Genomic DNA, 22,699 nt, shown 5'->3' on the forward strand with positions numbered 1-22,699 from the left:
ACAGTTGTCCTAATTGCTTCCCATGTTATTTCAACATTATTTTCTCGATATATTCCCTGTAGGAAATCAATTACCTCATGACCGATACCTTAATCTTTTAATATGTTCCACAGCAGTTCCCTGTTCACGTTGTCGTATGCACCGCATATGTCCAGGAAGGCTAAATACAGAGGTCTATTTTCCGCCTTAGCTATTTCTATGCACTGGGTAAGCACAAACAGACTGTCATCTAAGCGCCAACCACTTCTGAACCCGTTGTGAAGTTCTCAGAGTATTCTATTACTTTCTACTCATGACAGCACTTTCATTTCACCGCCTGCACCGCCAGCCTATACATAACTGATGTTATCGCAATTGATCGGAAGGATATTATGTTCTTCTTATCACCTTTCTTTTTATAAATCAAATTAATTTTACTCTGTTTCCAGCTGTGCGGAATTTGCTTGTTTGTTGTGATTGCCTCCAATGCTTCTATCAGCGTTTCCTTGCTCCTTGGGCTGAGTTCATTAAAGGGACACTAAAGGTTACTATTAGGTCAACGTGGACTGTTGAAATACCATCCCAGAAACCTCGAAACGCTTGTTTCGTGCCAAGGAGAGACTTATGTTAAGAGAAAATGCGTTCTGAAGTGTCCGCGTACCTCTAGCGCAGTTCAAATCGCCCGCCCTCCGATCGAGGAGTACTGACATCATGGTCTCATAGTGACGTTGCGCCATCGGTGAGTAGAACGGAGTCCGCAGACGGCGCTACGGCTTTTCTGCGCAAAACGCAAGCGCGGCCAGAAACAGAACCAAGACAGAGCCGACAGCAGAGCGAAAGCGGGAGTATGGTGGCTAGCGGAAGGAGAAACGCGCGACCATGGGGCTCTTGCATAGCCCAGGGGGCGCTGCGAGAAAGGTGCTAAAAAGCGCTCTCTGTCCTAAAATAGGTCGTACCAAGCTCGGTCGTCTGCTTCGGAAAGCACGTTTACAATATGGACCCGCCACTTTCGGTTGTGTTGTAGCACGGCCTGCTGCGTATATCGGGCGCCGAAGAGTTTTTCAGGGGTGGCACGCTGCGTAAATGCAAGAAATTATGCAGTGCCGAATACGTGTACGCCGTTCAAGAATTAGGCGGCGAAGTTTTAGCACGGTGTCAATCGCAAGTGAAGCGAGTCGCGTACGAAGTGGAACTACAGGTGGTTTGCACGCTAGCTGCTAGATTCAGGCGCGCAAACGCGAGGAAATGCGTGCTAAAAATGAATCCACAGCAGCGATAAGCAGACATCATGTGTACGGAACTACTTGAGCACACGACGGTACGCGCCGCGATGTACGAACTGCCTGAGCGCACGATCGTACGCGCCGCGACGGCAGCGGTCTTTCGACATGCCGCCAAACGGCAGGCCTCCTGCAATCTTTGTTGACTGCATGCCGCTAAACTGATGCAATGCATGTCAGCTCGCACGTACGTGCGAATCGCGCTGCAGCGCGAGCTCGTGCGCTGCTCGCTTGATGTAGCTTTTAATGACAGCGCTCGAACATCGATGTGCTGCAATCAATATTGCCTTGCTGCGCTGCCTCAACGTGCTGGCTTGAGATCAAGGATGAGCGCATTTAACTCTCTTAACCTGTGCTGCTCGTAGAGTAGTAGTGAATTGTCATCGAATGAGCCCGACCATTTTTGCTCATTTGCACACACTTCACCACTTCGCATCGGTCGAATTGCTCATTGTCGCTGTGGCCGGGTCTCGAATCGTGAATTACCAGCCATGCCTGCTGCTATGTCGGTCTGCTGTCGGGACTGTAGGTGCAAAAGACCGAAATTTCGAACGCAGATAATCAAGCAAGCTTCAAGACAGGCGAAGCAGTCAGCATAGCACGAAGTTTCGCTTACTCAGCGCGACGAACTGCAGCTATGCAGCGCGCCCGACGCTCCACTTCGTGAGGCCTTGAAGGAAAACGGTAGAATCTGATGTTGGTATTCAGGCCTTTTTGTTCATGGCAGTCCACGACGCAGAAGTAATGACGGTGATGCCTTTTCGAGGCTGGGCTAGGTCTCTCCGGATCGGCATCACCGATTCCTTCTGCTCCCAGCATTACGTCCCACGGCACACGGAGAGTCCGTTTTCGTTACACTATAGGCTGCGGCGACCTCGCAGCGTGGTCGGCGTGGTCTGTGAGAAGTGACGAGCCTTTTCGCACTCGCAACAGGGCATAAAAAGTGCGAATCGACGCAAAACTCGGCCTAGAAATGTGCTTCGCCACAGCCAGTGCTCAATACGATCCAAGCAGGTACGAAGCAGATGTCGTTTCCCGCACCGCCACCAGGCGCCGCTACTATACCTCAAACTCCAGCGCAAGACGCCCATAAGCTGGCATTTCATTCTATGACGCAAACTTCAACGCTCGTCGCAATGGACCCTGACATCGACCGATTGGCTCGCGATGGTGGGCTCAACTTCAGCGATTTGAGCACTGACGAGCGCGACCTGCTGCTGACGGCTCGCGCTGCCGGCGTCGTTGCGTACTACGACGGCGGCCTCGACACCGGCTCTGCGGAGCGGCAAAGCAACGAGGGCTTCCCACGACATCACATGGACGTGGCAATCTCGCTGCTTGTACCAAATGAAAGTTTCGCGAGCCAGCAGAACCCTCACAGCACGACGCGATAACCAAACTACTGAAACTCCAAAGCGTGCGCGGCGCAGAGTTATATGGTGGCTAGCAGAGTCGAGCGCGCAGAGTCGAGAGAAAACGAAACCTTTCGAACACCCATATTACTGAAGGGTAACGTCAAAATGTTATTTTTTCTTAGAATCGAATAGACGTAGACAAGTAGCATTTTTTCCCGTCTTATAATCGAATGAAATGATATTTTTAATACGAGTAGTTGAGTATTAGTAAAACAAATTATGAGGAGTGCTTTCGTCATCGGGCTGGTACCGGAATGTCGCTGGGGGGTCTCAAATCGTGTCATGCATTTACCTCAATTTCTCGGTTACTAAAGCTTTGTTCGCGATTATATTGACGCCTTAGACGTTCTAGAACATTGCTCTACCACTTTAACTTGAGTTTCTGGTAACCTTTACACCCGTATGCAGAAATGCAACTTAATGAAGCCCATGCTTGACTTGATCCGAGGGACGCCTATCGGGACCGCGCTGAAGGAAACGCAGTGGGCGTCTTTGGGCACGTTAACGCCAGGCGTCATCTAAATCAATTCAAGCATGTGCTTCGACTTAAGTTGCATTTCTGCATACGGGGGTTAGTGTCCCTTTAATTAAGCTAATTTGAATTTCGTCTATCCCTGCGGACGTACATGTTGGAACATTTGCTTCCGCCTTTTTCCAGTTAAGATTGGTCAGTTCGAAGCTGTTTTCTATTGTGCTATCTTGTGTTGCTCCCTCATTTGGGGCGACTGCCCTATCGTCTTTCCTAAATGACTCAGCTATAACTGGGCCAATGTAGTTCACAGCGTCATCTGCCTCTAAACATTTTTCCTCGGCATCGTGAATCTACTCCTGCTTTCTGTAATTCGCTTCACCCAGCCAGCTTATATGATTCCAGAATTTTCTGGACCCCCCCATTAGTCGCATCGCGAACTTCAGCCAGGCCAGCGATCAGAGGACTGCTTTATTTTAGCCTGGACGAGGACCTGCACTTGTTTCTTTTGTCGATAAGATTCCAATTTCTGGCCTATTTCCTCTTCAGATAACTGTGCCCTCTTTGCTTCTCTGTGTTCCCGTGATGCCAACCGTCGTTGTTCGATGGCCTCCCGAATTTCCCTATTCCACCAACTTCGTGGCCTCATCTTTCCCTCCAGCGGTTTACTCCTTTTACTTTTTATTAACGCGATAGCGTTAAGGAGCTCGTGTCGCAGAAAAGCCGGTGTCGTCGGCGTCCGCGGCGTTGGCCGTGAGCGATAAATCACGGCAGGCACTTCATAAATAAAAAGCAACTTCCAAGATGGACTGGGTGGGAATCGAACCAGGGTCTCCGGAGTGTGAGACGGAGACGCTACCACTGAGCCACGAGTTCGATGCTTGAAAGCGGTACAAACGCGCTTCTAGTGAACGCGGTGTTGCCTTAAAAACTTGCCGTAGAAAGTTATACTGCGGTGTATATCGGTAATTATGAGCATGTAACTTACAGAAGTCGCATTTACACGAGTAGCGAAGTACGTTTCCTCTACATTTCTTCTGCGCTTACCGCACACGCAGAGCCATCTTGCGGCAAACACAGAAGACCCCCTCCTCTCAATGTACGGCGCTGCCCCGACATGTGGCGCGCCATGCGCGCATTGGGGCTGTGCGCGGACCGGTGCCAGGCGCGTCGCAGCGCCGACTCCCTCTCCCCTGAAGACGCTTCGCCGTGCTCCCACGCGGGTTGCAGAATCAAGCGCCGTTCCTTTCTTTAGATTACTATCTATCTATCTCTCTGCCCGTGCCGATCACGACGTTTGGCTGGCGTAGATCGTTTCCCCCCTCCGAGACACCGAGTTCTTTGGTTCGTTCCGTTTGCTCAGGCGCACGTTTCGTTGCCGCGCCGAACGCTGCGTTGCTCGACGCTCTCCGTGTGATAGGTGGGCGCAAAGTCCGATGCGGGGCGCCTCGTAAGTGATCGCTGCGCCGTAGCGCATTGTCTTACACCCCTTGGCGGGTCGATGGGAACGCTGTCGCGTTCCACTCTTGAAGGCGAAGCTTAAGCGTCCTCCAATTTTTTTTTTGTACTAATGAGTAGTTCTAACTGATTACAATCCCACTTTTCAATGGGATGTTTCTCTATTGCTTCCTCTATTCAAGCCGCTATTTGCGCTATTTGTTTGTCATTTAATTTTGCGTACTCTTTTTGACTTCCCTGCATTTCTCTTTTGAGCACGGCTCCCAGCTGTAGACTAATACGCTTATGATCACTTCCGAGGATGTAATTCCCCACTTCATCCATTTCCATTATTACAAGTTTGCTAAACATCTCATGCGACTAAGCAGTAGAGAGTTTTAGAATAGGGGCCATGTCTTTTTACCGGCAATTGTACCTGATACCCAGACATGTTCTTTGCAAGTTGACTTTATTCTTTGCCAATTTGTTCCTTGATATATCAGCATACCTACACCCCCTCCCTTCCTCTCCGTTGTTCTGTTGCTCCCTTCCCAGACATAGCCCTCAATAAACGGTGGGTCTTCTAGATCCCCGAGATGTGTTTCGCATAGCACGTACACACCTACTTCTTCGTCCTCTAACCGCTGTTCTATTTCTAACCACTTCGCTCTCTTTCTACCGCCTTGCATGTTTATGTACCCGATCCTGGTAATTTTTTTTTGTAGTTTTCTTCCTGGACCTCCTAGTGGCCATTTTATTGGCGTAAGCCTCTATTGTTGCACTTTCTACACTGTTTCTACCTACCCTTACGCCCTAAGCCGCAGTGGATCCCCTAAAAAGCTACTGCCCGGCCTGCCAGGCACCAGCCGATCTCGTCTCGGCTCCTAGCCTACCATTAAAGTGGATGCCATCTCGTATAAAGCCTCCGCCAAAGCCTGCTCTATGCACTTCTCTGTTTATGTCTGCCACTTCAAAGCGTTTCTTCTGGCTTAGCTTTCTAATCTCCCGATTAACAGCCATAAAGTCATTGGTAATTTCTCCTTTCCATCCTTGCACCTACGGCACTGTGGATACCACGATCTGGACTTGCTGTGCTATCGCCCTTAAATCGTCAACTCCGTCCGCTAATCTTTCCACTACTATTGCGGCTTCACCATTCAGGACATCATTTAGCCCCGCCGCTACCACAACCAAATTGCGCTCTGCAACGCTCTTAGAAAGTTCGCCTTTTGTCTCTCTCACTACTGCGTCCATTGTCCTGCCTGGGAAAGCCCCATCTGCTACCCGCTTATCACCTTTTAGACGCTCCATTATAGTCCTTTTGCACTTATTGATATTTGACTCACCACTGATAAGCACTAGGATATTCCCTTCCTCCCTCGTAACTTCGAGATTATGTTGCCTCTTATCATCGACTGTGACCTCATTCCTTGGGGTTAGCTTTTCCCCTCCTCTCCATTGCCTCCCGACTTCCTAGTTGCCACGTGTGCGTAGCTATTCCTGTCTGAACCTGCCTGACCTTTCCTATCGCTGTCCACGCCTCATCCACGTGGCTGGCGCTGGAAAGTCCGCCAATGTGACTTCGCATGGCGGTGTCAGCCAATTTTTCGTCAAACAATTCACTAAGCTGCTCTTGGAGCTTGCGCTTCTCTGCCCTCTCTACCTGTAGCTCCTTTTCTAGTGCATCCATACGTAAATGCTAGGCTGGTTTTCATTTCCTCAGCCCTGACCAGGCGTGCACTTAATGCACGCCTGGACAGAGTACTTAGTGCATGCAGCATTTGCACATAAAATCCGCGCCTTCGTCCTCCTCTAGATTCGAACCGTGTTTCCTTCCAATTCACCGATGCCTCACACTCCTTGCATTTAACCTTCAGTTGCTTGGCCATTTTAGCAGCACTCTTATTATCGCTACGACAAAAACTAGAAAAAAAGTCCGCTTGCAACCACATGCTCAAATAAAATTCTGCCTACCGCAAGAAGCCGATCACCTAGAAAAGAAATACCAACAACCTATCTAAACTAGTTAACTCAAAAATGAGCCCTGCAAATCGATAGCTGCCGGCCGGAGAAGACCCGGCCGTTAGGTCACTGTCCTGCTCTTCTGCGGGCCCTTCACCTGACTAGCCCAGATATAAAAACTAGCCTAAATCGAAATTCTCAAAACGTTAAAGGAAAGAACTCATCTATTTGTCGCAGTCACGGCGCTCTCGCAGTCGTCCATCCGTCTGGCCCCGGTCACCAAGCGTAATCTGAAGAACACCGAAACAAGCGTCTGCACTGCACAACTGCCGACTGCTGGGGAAACTGAAGGCGGCGACCTCTGCGGGTAAGGTTGCAGGCCCACCACAAGACAATAAAAAGCCCCTAACACCTTCGCTGCAGAACGACGTGAAGCTGATAAACCCTGACACCAAAGAAATTGTGAGCGCCGACAATGATGTTTTGGTGGTCGGACCGCCGGTGACAGCGTTAGTCGACACTGGTGCCGACTTCTCTATAACGAGCCAGGATCTCGTTCTCCCCCTAAAGAAAGACTCCATAGACGGGACCTCACATAAGGACGGCAGGCGGGCAATTACAGATGCCTACTGGAAGATGTCCTGGTAGAATTAGCATCCGGGATTCTTTTGTGGCCGCTTTCATCGTTCTTCCTGTGTCCTGTAAAGATTTGGTTATTGCAGTGGATTTCCTGAAAGAATATGGCACCGTAATAAACATCCTGGACCGCATGGTGACGTTTTATAAGAGCCCTGGTTTAGTCCATCGCTTATCGCCGCAACGCAACTCCTTTCGTCTAGTGGAAGACGACGTCGTCATCCCACCTCGATCATGTACCCTTGTTTCGGTAGCATGTGACGCACCGTTTCATTGCGAGGGAGTTGCCGACCAAATAACCACGTTGTTGCTTCCTCACGGTATCTCGGTCGCGCGACGAATCGTAAATGTCACCGATGGGCGCACGAACCTGTTGCTAACCAATTTTAGCACAGAGCGACGGTACCTTCCTAAGGGCACGGCTGTGGCTTACGTTGATGGTGTTGCGGATGTTCGCGGCCGCTGTTCACTGCTCGAAGAAGCGCCTACGCAATTGACGTCAGCACTGCTTTGTCGCAGCACGAATAAGAGCGGCTTCTCACGCTATTGTCCAAGTTCAATGACTGCTTTGCGTCGACGTCCAGCGTCAGACGGACGCCTTTTGGATAATTACAGAGGATACGCAAGACAAATTCACTAAAATCCTTATCGTGTGGCTCCCAGGGAACGTGAAGCCATACAAGTGACAAAAATGCTGGAAGACGACGTGATCCAACCATCAATGAGTCCCTGGGAATCTTCTGTAGTTCTAGTCAAGAAAAAGACGGCAGCTTGCGTTTCTGCGTGGACTACCGAAAAATAAACCAGGTGACAAAGAAAGACGTGTACCCGCTTCCCCGCATAGACGATTCACTCGACAGGCTTCGTCACGCGCGTTACTTCTCCTCAATGGACTTAAAGAGCGGATACTGGCAAATTGAGGTAGACCCGAGAGACCGTGAAAAAAACTGTTTTTGTGACACCAGACGGCCTATACGAATTTAAAGTCTTGCCTTTCGGCTTGTCTTCTGCCCCTGGTACATTCCAACGCCTCATGGATACTGTGCTTTCAGGTATGAAGTGGAAAACCTGCTTAGTGTACCTGGATGACGTCATCGTGTTCTCCGCAACGTTTGAAGGACACCTCGAACGGCTTGAAGCAGTTCTGCAGCCCATACGGTCCGCTGGCCTCACCCTGAAGCCAGAGAAGTGCCACTTTGGCTTGCAGAACTACAGTTTCTCACTCACGTTGTGAGCGACGCAGGTGTTCGCCAAGATCCTGAGAAAATTACCGTCATAGCAGTTTCCCGCACCATCCGATAAAAAGGCTGTCACGCAGTTCCTGAGCCTCTGTGCCTATTACAGCCGGTTTATTGCGCACTTTGCTCACATTGCATCGCCGTTAACTCGCCTGACAGACGACGTTGCTTTTGTATGGGGAGACGAAGACCAAATTAAGGTGCATTCAACGACATGCGGGAACGTCTCCAGACACCTCCAGTGCTTGCTCGCTTTGACGAGAACGCTCCTACATTGTTCCACACTGATGTCAGCAATGGTGGCTTGTTAGCTGTTCTTGTGCAGTGGCAGCTGCAGGAGGGCACATAAAGAGTACTTGCCTAGGCAAGAACACACTCACGCACCGATGCTGATTACTCCACAACTGAGAAAGAATGCCTCGCCGTAGTATGGGCGGTTATGAAATTTCGACCATATTTGTATGGCCGCCACTTCACAGTTATCAGCGACCATCATTCACTGTCTTTGTTGAGAAACCTTAAAGGTCCTTTGGGGCGATTGGTGCGTTGCAGCCTACGGCTGCAAGAGTTTGACATGACTGTCATGTACAAGTCGGGGAAACAACATACGGATGCTGACTGCCAGTATCGAGCGCCGATAGTCGTCTGCTCCACATGAAGAAGACTCGGCATTTCTTTGTGTTCTGGATACATCCACCATTGCGCAACAACGCGACGACCCTGAGTTGCTTGAACTCATCAATTGCTTAGAGGGCAGATCTGCGAAACTACCTAGAGTTTTCGCAAGAGGACTGTTGTCGTTTTGTTTCCGGGCCAAAGTCCTCTACAAAAGAAACTTTTCTTCGACCCGGTCCCCCTATCTGCTCGTCATACCTGCAGCTCTTCGTACGGATGTACTTCAAGCCCATCACAACGAGGTGACTTCTGGTCACTTAGGCTACACGAGAACATTGGCCAGAGTGCAGCAGAGGTACTAAGACTTACCACCACCGTAAAACATCCCGCTCGCTATTGCCTCGACTGCCAGAGGCGCAGGTCACCTCTGTCGAAACCAGCCGGCCTCCTTCAACCCGTCCGGGTTCCTCGAAGACCATTTGATCAAATTGGAGTGGATATATTGGGCCCACTTCCTACTTCTACTGCAGGGAATCACTTTATCGTTGCAACCGACTATCACACACGTTATGCTGAAACAAAGGCAATCCAGAAAAGCACAGCAGCCGAGGTGGCGCGCTTTTTCATTGAGCACGTTGTGTTGCAACACGGCGCACCAACTGTTGTGGTAACAGACGGAGGAACCGCATTCACGGCTGCGCTTTTAGATCACGTCTTGCTGCTAAATGGAACGGCTCATTGGAATTGTCAACCGCCTACCATCCACAGACCAACGGATTAACAGAACGCCTAAACAAAACAATTGAAGACATGCCCTCCATGTACATGGTTGTTGAACATAAAAATTGGGACAACATCCTACCTTATATCACCTTTGGATATATAACACGGCGAAACAAGAGACGACGCGCATGACGGACGGGATGTACGAACGATGTGGGATGTGATGCTTCCACGTGACTTTGACGACACTGATACGGACACAGATGTGTTTACGCAACGCGCAGAAGAGGCTCGGCAGCTTGTTCGCTTGCAGATCTGCCAGCAGCGAGACTACGACGCAGGGCGCTATGATCTTCACCATCGAATAGTAATCTATGACGTCGGCGACAGAGTGGGTTTGGACACCCATGCGGAAATGAGGCCTCTTCGAAAAGCTGTTAAGGCGATACTTTGGACCATATCGAGTACTGCGCCGACTCGGTGATGTTACATACGAGGTCGTTCCCGATAGTCCCAATTGTACGCGGCGCCGCGCGCACCGTCCTGAACTTGTGCACATTGTCCGCATGAAGCCGTATGTGAGCGAATAACTATGCGAGAGACCGTTACTTCCGCAAGTGACACTTCTGGTCTAGCATCGGGGCGATGCTCTCTTAGGGAGGGACGAATGATGCACGTATTCCATGCAGACAGCGAAGTTGGGACATTAACGGGCTTCATCTAGCGGGTCAGTGAGATTCGGCGAAGACGAAAAAGACGTGTCTGTGGCCTGTTTGTTTTTGAACAAGTTGTCCTGCTGTTCTTGAAGAGCGTCTCTCTGTCTACTGTCTGCGTTGTACTGCGACAATAAGCTTTTGTCGGGCTGCTCGTGCCTGTTTCATGGCTGTAGCCATTTCGTGCGTACTTGGCTTCATGTTTTCGGGGATATTAAAACTGCAGGGCGCCTTGCATACACTTGCAGTCCTAAGGTGCGCGTAGAAATATGACAGAAATATGGCAGCAAGTGCGTAAGCACCCCCTCTGTATCGCTTTTTGCTGCAGAGCTTCAATTTTTTGGAAGCAACCGCTTAGTGATTTGATTGTATTGACACGTGTACTTATCTTTATCGGGCGACCACGTTTCGCCGCCTAACAAATGTTATCGCACAGCGCGGGACGCGCCTGCATGTATCCGAAATTTCTGGAAAGTTATCGATGCTTCTATCCGCTGTCTGTTGTCGCCGAACCTTGTGTTATCTGATTTCATCGCCTGACGCGAATGGTGTGGAACTTTGTAGAAGACACGCGGGCCCCAACGATTAGTCTGGAACATTCGATGACTGCTGTATAAAAGCCGACGCGCTTGACCCGCTGATCAGATTTTCGACGATCGCCGACCGTGTTCGCCGCTATGGTTGTGCTATAACTGTAGCCTGTTTTTGTGGGCACAGGTTCGCCCAATAAAAGTTCATTTTGTCTTTCACAGTATTGCTACTGTATTCTTCAACGTCACCACCACGTGACAGTATAATATTTGGGGTTTTACGTGCCAAAACCACTTTCTGATTATGAGGCACGCCGTAGTGGAGGACTCCGGAAATTTTGACCACCTGGGGTTCTTTAACGTGCACCTAAATCTAAGCACACGGGTGTTTTCGCATTTCGCCCCCATCGAAATGCGGCCGCCGTGGCCGGGATTCGATCCCGCGACCTCGTGCTCAGCAGCCCAACAGACGTGACAGTATGTTAGTATCCCTCGCCTTTTTTATAGCTTTTTCTAGTTTTCTTGTTTTTCTGCCCCCGATGCTGTTGACTGCCGGCACGTTCATTCATCGATGCGCAATGTCATTTTCCCCAATTGTATCACTCCCTTCCCCCCTCACTTCTGCCTTTCCCCTTACACAAGGTATCCGCTTCCGTCAATAAAAATTTAGTTGGCAGTCAGCGCTTGTGTCTCGTCCTTGTTACTTTGTGGTTGCATGTGTTTGCGCTGTTACAATTATTATGCCATTATGAATGGTTTGTGAAGTTGCAAGCTATTTTCCATTGTGTGCAACAGATCTGTTTAGGCTGGTTTAAAGGGACACTAAAGCGAAACAATAAATTAGTTTATACTAATGAAGCATTGTTTGAGAATCCTGCAGGCATTCATTTAAAAAAAAATAGTTTGATTATTAGATGAGAAAATGAAGGTCCAAGTATCAGTATTTGAATTTCGCGCCGAAACCCCAGCGCCGGTACGTCAGCGTGACGTCAGGGATTTCAAAGTATGTTTTCGCATTTGGCAGCGTTGGCTGAATAAAGGTATGGTGGCGAGAGCCACCATAATAAAGGTTTCTGAAACTTGCCATGTTTATTATTTGGTTCCTTTAGAACAAAATGTAGTCAATCTGTACCGCTATGTATAATTAGTAGGCCCTAGAAGATGCCATCAAAATCCAAGGCGTCACAGCCCCCAGGTGCGGGAACTTCAGTAGGCGTCGCCACCCGTATTTCGTTTTTGCACTTTTTCTGGCTTACCAAATGTCTTATCGTTGTAAGAGTGGTGTTTTTGGTGTTGTAGAACGGTAATTTACTGATGCAGAAGAAATAATTTTTCACTTTAGTGTCTTTTGAAGGGCTGCAAATTGTTGTTCTGGTTCACAGTCTGGCTATACGTATTCTATTTTTTTTCTTGTGTATTTTGCTTTGCTAGGACATGACATGGCTGCTCACAGGGGCAATGGTTTAACAATGCAGCATCTTTCATACTCCATTCCACTATGTCACTCTTTTACAGTACTTTTATGCAATGTACAGCTTTTTCAAGTGTCCTCTGTACTTGTGCACTATTGTTGTATAAAACTCCCATTCAAAGAAATCGAATGCCTTTCAAAGGAGACCCTCCTGGCAATGGATCCAACTAGTTTCCATGATGTTGGGGTCAATCTTTCCACCTTCCCGCAGCGCGCAGTTTCGTGCTGACAGGTATAACTAAATAAACCATTGAAACGATGCAGATCACACACTTATGAAGAAACACCCAGTTTTTCCATCTCACTAGTGCTGACTTTATATAGATGGGCAATATTTTATAGGAAAGAAAACTCCATGGACACGCCACATGTGTGAGTAAACGTTTATTCCCCATTTCACTCAATAAAGGAGTGCTGACAGAAAATTCCTTGGGCTCTGTTTGTTGCATTGAATCAGTAGCTGTTGACCCAGTAATCGTGCTAAAGAAACTCGCTTTCTCCAGTACGCGACAATTGTGTAGTTATATGCTCTTATCCCACGACCAGTAGCGGTTTCGATTTCAAGGAGTACTTCGTGCCCTGTGACATAAGAGGCGTGCTTGTAAAGAACAATGACCGTGTGAGCGTGCAGACCTGTCAAGCACGATAGCGCACTATCAACCATGCCATCTGAGTTCCTGCTTCATCTGCTAGTTTGGAAGGAAACCTGAGCATTGCTACACCATCCTAATGCTTGTTGAACAGAAGTCCACTATGCAGTGTGATCCTGGAATTAGAGAGCTTTAGTGACATTTTATTGTGTCTGAAAACTTCGTGCCAACATGTTTCACTCGGTAACTGTAGAGGTGTATGGTACGCACAACACTGGTAGCAACATCTGGTGACGAGTGCCTAATCAGAGACCACACAAAATTAATATAGCAACTTACATATTCTACCTAACTGCAATTCAACATAACTGCGACATAACTGCTAGCTTACGCACTTTTATGATAATTTTCTTCACACAGTTCACACAGAATAGTCAGCTGTCTCAAAGGCAACTCTATACGAAACAGATTTCGGTCTCAGCACAAGTTTTAGAGGTACTATTTAAAAATATCTGCCAGAGACGCTAATAAGAAACACGACAAAAACTTGTGTTTGCACTAAACGATCCAAACAAGTGCAGAAAATGTCATACATTTATTAGCATTACATAAGCTGCACAGAGCACAGCTGCAATCTCAATCCAGCCCTTCTGTATTCAGGCATGCGAACAGAATCCAACTTCACTCGCATATATGATTGCAGCCTAGGTCAACAGAATGTGCATGGAAATACTGGTGTGCACCCTATCAGTTGTACCCAACAAAGCCATCCAGAAAACTATTAACTTATTAGCCCATTCTATCTGCACACCATAGCAAAGTGAACACATCTGTCACGTTATGCCAGAAATGAACACATTTTCTGAAAACACTGGCTAAGCACATATGCAAATACACAGCTATACATGGTAGCAGCAATGGCTCCCTAAAACATTGGAACCTTGTTATATTCCATAGTCATTTTAAACATATATATATGTTACACTGCAATAGTGGTGAGACAATGCTTATTTACTTGGTTATATGCGATAATTCATTATGCACATTTGTTATATAGAGGTTCAACAATAGGTTCCGCTCAGACCGCTCCTACTGCCTAATAAAAGAAAAGAGTTCAACTCTGCAAGAAATATCCACAGGGGGCTCACAAGAGGACTTTGTCGATTTGAATTTGCAAGGGCACCGCTTTGAGGCTTCATGTTATGCAATATTTCGGTGCCTAAAAATTTAAACACAACATTCCAACAATGCTTGCTTGGTAAAGAAGAGCAATATGTCAGAAACTTAGAAACACAAAGCACAACAGACATAAGCTTCCTAATTGCGACCATAGTTGAAGACTACAGCTGGACGTATAAAAGCCTATAAAAAGTGGGCTTGTTCGTGAAACTTTTTTTTGTGATAGTGCATCAGCCAGCAAAGAATTTTCAGTAATGGTCAACAGAAAACTAGGCGCGAGTCCAGTGAACAATAATATGGATTCGAGGAGAGCTAAGCTCACAATGTCATTTCTTTCTGAAAATTAAGGCAGCACACCATAGCTAGATAATCAAACCCCACAACTCCAACCTGATGTCACAAGTGCAGCGTCCAACAAGCCAGGCATGTGCAACTTCACAAAGCTGTTGTGCCAACATCCAGCTGCAATGAGCTGTGAGGAGAAACGGTCGCACCCACCACAACATGCTACAACACATTTAAAAACAATACTTGGCACGTTTTGTATCACAGGCGATAAAGCCTATCACAAACATTTTCCCAGCAACCAATTTCTAATCTTTGTTCGATAATATTCAACTGATAGTCTCTGTGACGAGTCACAAGGTTTTCTGGTTAATAAAATGAATTCAATTGACTCACTGCGAAAGATGGGAGCATATTTTGTCATTCTGAAGAAATTCACATGCTGAGAAGCAGGGACACCACTGCACATGAGCTTTCAGGGGAAATCTTTTCATCGGGGAGACCGACAAGCATTTCCTTAGTGATAAGTTGGTCAACTTCAGGAAGGGCAGACAAGGTTGCTCATAATAAGATTTGGTGATAAATTTCATTGCCTGTAAAGACAAACTGCTAAGTATCGCTTTTGGTACTTTTTCCGTACATGTGAAGCCAGCACAAGTTTTTCACTTCTTAAATAAATTCACTGCTAGGTGAAAGCCAGCAGTTTTCCCTCTTGACCAAGCCATGTTTGATTTCTTTTAGTACTATTTCTATTTATTGAATATTAAGTCATGCTAAAATGGTAGATTAATGTTAGAGAATGTCTAAGATGTCAATGTTATCATGAACAGATATTTAATAACTGAGGTAAATGCAAAACACGATTTGTGACTCCCCTGCAACGTTCAGGTACTAGCCCGAAGACAAAGGTACTCCTTTGTATTCTGTCCCTAATACTCAAAGGTTCATAATAATAAATTGCATTAGATAATAAGATGGAAGAAAATGCTACTTGTCCAGTTATACCTGGCTTGTCGAAGAAAAGAAGTAATTGACTTTGCCTTCGACAATGACGCGGGCGGTAAACAGGTTTAGTTTTCGCTCGCCACTGGCGCCATCCATGCTTTCTGTTTCAGTAGTTTCGCTATCACGGAGTGTTGAGCTGGTTACGCTGGCTCACTAAAATCACATGAACTGCAAGTAGCAGAGAAAGTCATGTGATTTCGGGGGATGCCTGAACGGTCCATGCCACTTGACCAAGAGCAGCTGCCGCAGCCAATTCACCGCTCTGTCCTGGCTCAATTTTGCCATCGTGGCACGTTTACCTTTTGCACTAAGAGCTCTAGCACCATCTGTTTGGTGCCATTTTACTCACCGACGGCAGTAAAGGGAGGTGATGGCGTATGCAATGTCACCACTCCCTTGCTCAAGAGTGGGAGATATGAATTTCACTAAAGGTATGGGGACCCTTCAGATGCGATCTTCTCTTAAACTAGGTATTTTCTTGGCATGAAACAAGCGCTGTGAGGTTTCTGGAATGGTAAGTTGACCGCCTACATCGACTTGGTATTTGCCATTAGTGGCTTTAAGTACAACATCATTGTTTTGTTGGTTTAACCAAGGTAGCTCTTTAAAAAGCAAATGCAATGCGCGAACATAAACAATATACACAGCTTTATGTAGGCATCGGGCCAGGTGGTACAGTGACTCTATCGAACCCATTTACATCGAATTATCCTGTATATCAAACAACTTCTTAACACGGTATGTTACAGTGAGCTTATATAGCAAAAATTAGATTTACATTTAACAAAAATAGCAGCACCTCAGAATATATTGAACATCAAATGGCACAAAAGTGCCTCTAGAAGTTGGCTTTCCCTTGTTGTCGTGGGGAAACCCGGCGACACATCCCAAAAGTGGTTTAGACCAGCGGCGCAGCTTAGCCCTGCCTTGAACACGCCGTGTTGGGCGAGTTGGCGACACCCCCACTGCAAAAAATGACATTGTCCCACCCGTAGCGTTTGCTCAGACAGCCAATCAGAGGCTCCTGCGCCCTCGTCATGCAAGATGGTGCAAGTCTGAGTTGCCTCGCTGTTTTTCTCGCTCAGTGTGTTTGCACCTTGTGGGCCCTTTCCTGCAGTGCTGCCGTGAAGGCTAGCGCGAAGCGGCAGAATTTAGCTTTTGCCGTGAAGCTCGAAATCATAAATCAAATCTAACGCAGTAAGAAGTCCAATGTCGCCGCAGCATGCAAGATTCCGAGGTGTACTATCAGTACGATCTTGAAGAATAAGGGGGAAGATTAGGGCTAATGCGGACAAATGACCCAGTGCTTATGGTGCCCGACATGTACGCACAGCTGTGCATAAGACGTTGAGGTGGCCATGTGCAAATGGTTCGTCCTAAACTGCTTCAGACGTGCCAGCTTCCGCGTGCCCGGTGATGATTCTGACAATGCTTACGAGTGCGACAAAGCCATTGCCGGTGTTGCCAAAGTTAGGAGCGAGCTGTCAGAACTTCCGGAAGCCATTGACAGATCAACGGTCGGCAAGTTTGCGGGTGCAGATGATGGTGTCGCGACCACGTTAGAGCCCGAAAATGGAGACTACATTGCCAGCATCGTACCGAACACAAGTGAAAGCGGGCACAATGAGGAAAGCAATGACGGTCCTTTGCCGACACCCTCCGAGGTGATTGGTGAACTCGCACTAGTCCGGCACTTCTGCGTGAATGTGGAAAGTTGCAGCCTTAGCTGCTCTGACTCTTTAGACAATGTGGAGAGGTGTGTGCTGTTGCAGGCAGTGAAGTTGTCCAAGCAGAAGATACAGGACTAGTTCATGCAAAACTAAGCTGGTTTCATCAATAAAGAGCTTTTATAAATGGTATGTGCTTTTATGACGTCGAATTCCTTAGCGGACTTATGTAGAATTATGCCCTATATAGAACTGATAGGCTTCTTTGTGCAAGTTCGATATGACCGGGTTCAAATGTACACATCTTGATAGTTTTTAAGGCTGCCTTACAAACAAACCTGCTATGGGCAGCACATTTCTTTATTACACTGTTACTTATACATGTCAAGTTCAGAGACTGCACCGGGACCAAGGGTCCCGGTGCAGTCTCTGACTTTGGGACCCTCGTCTGTATACCATATTTTGTAACAAATTGTTATGAACGAATAATAAACTGAAACTGAAACTGAAACTGAGTTCTCTAAATTGCATAGCTACACATGTAGTGCACTTTGCTAGACACTAGTCTAGCTCAGAAATGTGGCTGCATAAATGTTCAATCATTAATTCCCCCCCCCCCCCCCCCTGCTCAGTCTACTTGACTGCAGCATGTTCCAAGTAAAAGAAACTTATTCGAAACGACACTCTGTGGTACAGCTGTCACCTTAGTTGCCTAGAAGACATCTCACACCTTGTAAGAGTCTCTGCTACAGAACGATCTCCATAGAACAAAAAGAAGTTTGCACTTCATGGCTTCACACAGTAACATGTCAACAGTGTGTCAGTGTGAAAATAAAATTTCCTTTCCTGACACACACAGTTTACTAGTGACACTCGTACATGGGTTGAAAAGTAATATTGTAATAATAGTGGCTGTAAGAAAAGTTGCAGTTTCATCCAAAAGGCAAAGCATTGATAGCGATAGCAAAGTATTAGACGGTTACAAAAAATAATGCTCCCTGTTTTACTGGCTTTATAAAATGCAGAAAATGTTTGCTTACTAATTAAATTAACAAGCATGTCGTCACTCGTGCACTGACAAGCATGAACAGATCTCACTAGATGAGTGCGAGTACGCACGGTCCCAAAGGCAGTGTGGCGAAGGGCAGCAGGGAGGCAAACGCCTCCACGCTGCCATTCACTTCACTACATCTCTGAAACTTCAATTATGCAACCACCAACACTAGGTGTGCAAGAAGACAGCACATATGAGGCCACCAACCATCATCCTGGCTTGCCTTCCCCCTTGCACCCCCCCCCCCACTGCAGAATGTCTCCAAAATGCAGCACGCAAGCCACGGCTCATTTCTGTGGACTGTCATGTGCAGCCACGGCTGGGCTAGAAGAGGACACACGCACTTGCTTGATCACCGCCTGATCCCCCCCCCCCCCCCCCCCCGACAGGAATACAGCACACACTCAGCCACTATCCTTGGCTCACATTTGCACCTGCAGCATACGTTGCACTGGCCACTCATTCTCATCGCACTTCAACTGAACACAGAATAACACGGGGATGGCATTCATTCACCTCGAGTGTCCACATAATTGCTATAGCATAAAAAATGGTAGGCACTATTCTGTCATGCTTTGTTTATCATGTCATTTTCAAAACAAATGTGACATTTTTTTCATTACTGCTTCCACCTCCTACCATCTCCCTTGATGTTCTGGTAAAGGTGACACCAACAGGTGTTTTGGAGTTCGCGCTTGACTATGCAAACTCTTGATGCTCTAACTTATACTTACCAAACTTGTTTTCCATAATTCTATTGCAGCACATGCGTGGAACATCACGCTGCCTCCGTGATGTGCCACATAAAGTCCAAGTGATAACATCGCATCTGCACCACATGCTGCAGGTGCGAGTGAATGCGTGCAAGGGTGAGCCGAGAAGGACGGTGGCTTGATCTCGCCGCGCACGAAAGGCGGGGAGGACGCACGTCGTCTTCTATCGCACTCAAGGCAGTAAGGGCGGAGGAGTTCTACCCTGGCAGCAGCTGTGCATATCGCACGACTGTGTGGGCCTTATTTTGAAAGCAACTTGTGGTAGGTACAGAGTCTAGGCATGCCGAGGGCTGATGGCTTTGTGTACACTGTGTTCTCGCCACTTAGCGCTGAAGTGAGATTCAGCACGAAGGTAAATTCCCTCGCTGCTGCTGCCGCTCTCTCTCATGCCAGCATTTCGATTGCGAGTGTTCGCGGTAATAAAATGAGATGTGTTCATGTTTGCCTGTGCGCCTGTGACACTACGCTTGTTAATTTTGTTAGTAAGTGAATGTCCACATGTGTATATGACCAAGAAGTTACTATCCTTACTTCATATAGCTGTCTAATAATTTGCTATCACAATCGATGCTCACCTTTTACGCGGAACTACGACATTTTTTTATCCTCCAGTTCACAACAATTCCAAGTGAATAGAGAGCATTTGCAAAAGGCAAGAAGAAATTAACAATTCAGAATTTCATTGTATGCAATGTTATCAACAAATTCCAGGACACACAAAAACCACAGACATGAAAGAAAACAATCATGGGCAGCATCAGTTGGAAACGCTGCCCATGTCATCTTGTTTTCTTTCATGTCTGTGGTTTGTGCGCATTATTTTAGTAGCTATTACGTCTCACAGCAATTCCTACTTACTAGGCCAACAACACGTTTTTATGAAGCAAATTTCACAGGCCAACCACCTACCTGCAGTGCTCCAGCAGCCATTGTACACAGCACATTGTGCCCTCATAAAAATGTTCAAGGAACCAAACCAGCTTACGTGAACTCACGTTCTTTGTTCCTTTTACACAGTGCATTTCAGCTCATTAGCAGCTGGCCATAAACAATTTTTTTTTCTGACCACGATCACTTCCCTAGGCATGCAACAAGTGTGGTGGAACCAGCCAGAAACCTACAATACAACATGGCTCACAACAGCTGAGCTAGCAACTAACTTTATGCCTTTGAAAAGTCTGCAGCACATGTATGCCTTCCCGTGTTGCATTCTTTGGCTGGTTCCACCACAGTAAGATTACTTACCAAGTTCACCAGCATGTGACCCTTATTAGGCACGCTGCTTCCTCAGACATGGAACACGGCTGACAGGTGAAGCTAGGTCTTCCCAGGGGTCAAGCCTCTCTTTCAGCTGCATGGCACATGCTCACTATGGTAAGCTGCGCTAATGGTCTACACAGCAGAGCCCTGCATTCAGGATGAACCATTGGCAAACACCAAGCTCAAGCTTGCAATGCTGGCGACCCCCTTTCAAATTTTCATGTCGCATCAGCTCACAGAGTTGTCCATACTACTGCTGATGGTGCTATTCCAGTTGCACTCCGGGTTGCTCATAGGAAGCCTGCCGTCATGACCGCTGTCCACCGAACTGGTGACCAACGAATCCTGAGGCCACGTCATGGCTTCCTGGCTGGTAGCTGGCAAAGGCGAACGGTTCCAACATGCTGACCTGCTGCTGGTAGCTTGGCACCTGCTTGGCTGCAGCAGAGGGAGGGGAGAAAGCAAACAGACAATGGCCAAGTGCCAACAGGTCCTGCACTAGTACCTGTGCCACACGGACATTAAAAATGACATTCGGTTGTTAATGCCTTCCATTCCCAAATGACATTTTTTTTCGGCAGCGCAGCCACAAGTTCAAATTTTATGACATTTCACATGATGATCTCAGTGACACCAAATTCTTAAGTGAGCAAATTTCTAGAAATAATTATAATAAATATTCATTTACAGCTTTATTCTGCCTTAGTAAAACGTGAAATGTACAATTAAGCACACTATGGTGCTGTTAGCTTGAGTTTATTGCTGTCTTTTATAACAGTGCAACCGAACATACAACTTTGGCCATTGCATGACAAATCCAAAGCCCAGGAGCAAAATAGAGCCTGCCACATCACTACAACTCCTGATAGGAACATTCTAGTTGAAAGTTATGTATAAATTGTCAATACATAACAGACACTGCTTCAAATGTTTCAGTTATACAGCACAAAGTATGGTGTCAAGAGCATTCATTTCTCAATTGAATGGCTTCCAGTGAATGCATTAAATAAAAATGAACTACATTTGTCGTGCGGCATCATGCAACTCACATTAGCAATTTAATGTCATTTTCTGTACTCATTTAGCACTCGTATAAGGGTCAATGAGGAGGAAGTTCTCCATATGGCATATTTTTTCCAGCCAAAGCATTATTCTTGTGTAAAACTTAAAGTGGTGCGAAGAAGACGAGGACACGAATCAAAAACAAACACAAAAGGGCAAGCACTGTACAGCAAACTGGAAAATTTATTCCAAGATGAACCAGCTTCTTTAACATGTAAAAAAAACAATAGCCAAAACGGTTGAAAGGCATGCGTACTGCCAACAAGTAAGCATGCATTGTGCGAGGGCTGTGGATAACTCCAACTATGATTAAATTATTGATGTCAGTTGCTCCTGCTAAAGCACCAAAAAGGCTCAACTGAAAAACACAACATTTGGCGACATTACAGTGATAGTCCTTCCTGGGCATGTGAGTGCATTCGTTTGTACATGAGCACCTTTTATTTTTCTTCCTTTCAGTATCTCGAACACTAAGCTGCTCTCATGCTACATACTGTTCAATACAATGGCATTGAGTCCAAGAAATGCTGGGCAGTTACAGCCTAAACTATAATCTGTGCCAAGGATTCAAATTTCTCAGTTCACCTTCTGAGCATCACAAACATAGTGACCCTTCTATCCATGGAGTGTGCCAACCGTCTGCACATGTCAGCAGAGACCTGCCCAAACTGTCGAAATCTTCAGAGGGCAAACTAGAAAGCCTTTGCCCCTATCTTTTATTAGGCAAAATAAGGTACATACAGGTAATTACAAACATATTTACTATTCTACGTACTTGAAAATATTTTTCAACATAGTTCTCACACTGGTTACGACATTTGTCCCATCGCAGAACTAAATTTGAGATGTTCCTGTGCCATGTTGTCAATCGGCGCTGCACCAACCTCCCTAACAGTAATTGTCATGCAAGTCTTCACGGCCTTTTATGAACTGGCAACACCGTCACCTCACACTTCTCAAAGCGAGACACCTTTCCCCATACGTAGACTGCATTTCCCTGTGAATTTCGATGGGTGTTGGTCTCTTGCTCCATAGAAAACGAATCACACTTCGCTGCCCGTACACTGTGGATGTGTGAAGCACGAGTGCCATCTTCAACAACTGAGAGCAGTGCCATGCTGTGGAGCTACTGGCAAATAAGGCTGGACCAGTCCAAGAAAGGTCCACAGCTTGGAATGGATATGTTGACTTCACATTTACAGCTGTAATTTAGCTTAAAAAAATAGCGGCAAAGACTTTCTGATTTGCTCTCCTACTAGAGAGATGAGAAATCAGGTGAAGAAACTACCAGACAGGAAAGGACATCAGCTAGTGAAGCAACAAGTAGCGACCTGTTGAAATATGAGGAGACATACT

The 22,699-nt window shown here is 46.7% G+C and overlaps 1 protein-coding gene across 5 annotated transcripts in view; it reads right to left on the reverse strand.

Annotated features, from left to right (window-relative positions):
• Window positions 1-13,638: 13,638 nt before the first annotated feature.
• The window catches only part of LOC142587326 (egl nine homolog 1-like), a 249,396-nt gene continuing 240,335 nt past the window's right edge, over window positions 13,639-22,699 (reverse strand). For 3 of the 5 annotated variants that reach the window (XM_075698230.1, XM_075698235.1, XM_075698232.1), the window contains one exon: window positions 13,639-20,719. In XM_075698230.1, coding sequence (XP_075554345.1) covers window positions 20,510-20,719 — 210 coding nt within the window. In that variant the 3' untranslated portion in view covers window positions 13,639-20,509. The remainder of the gene's footprint in view (window positions 20,720-22,699) is intronic. The other 2 variants (XM_075698234.1, XR_012829463.1) reach the window with 2 other exon arrangements.

This window comes from Dermacentor variabilis, chromosome 7, assembly GCF_050947875.1.
Source record: "Dermacentor variabilis isolate Ectoservices chromosome 7, ASM5094787v1, whole genome shotgun sequence".
NCBI classification, from domain to species: Eukaryota; Metazoa; Arthropoda; class Arachnida; order Ixodida; family Ixodidae; genus Dermacentor; species Dermacentor variabilis.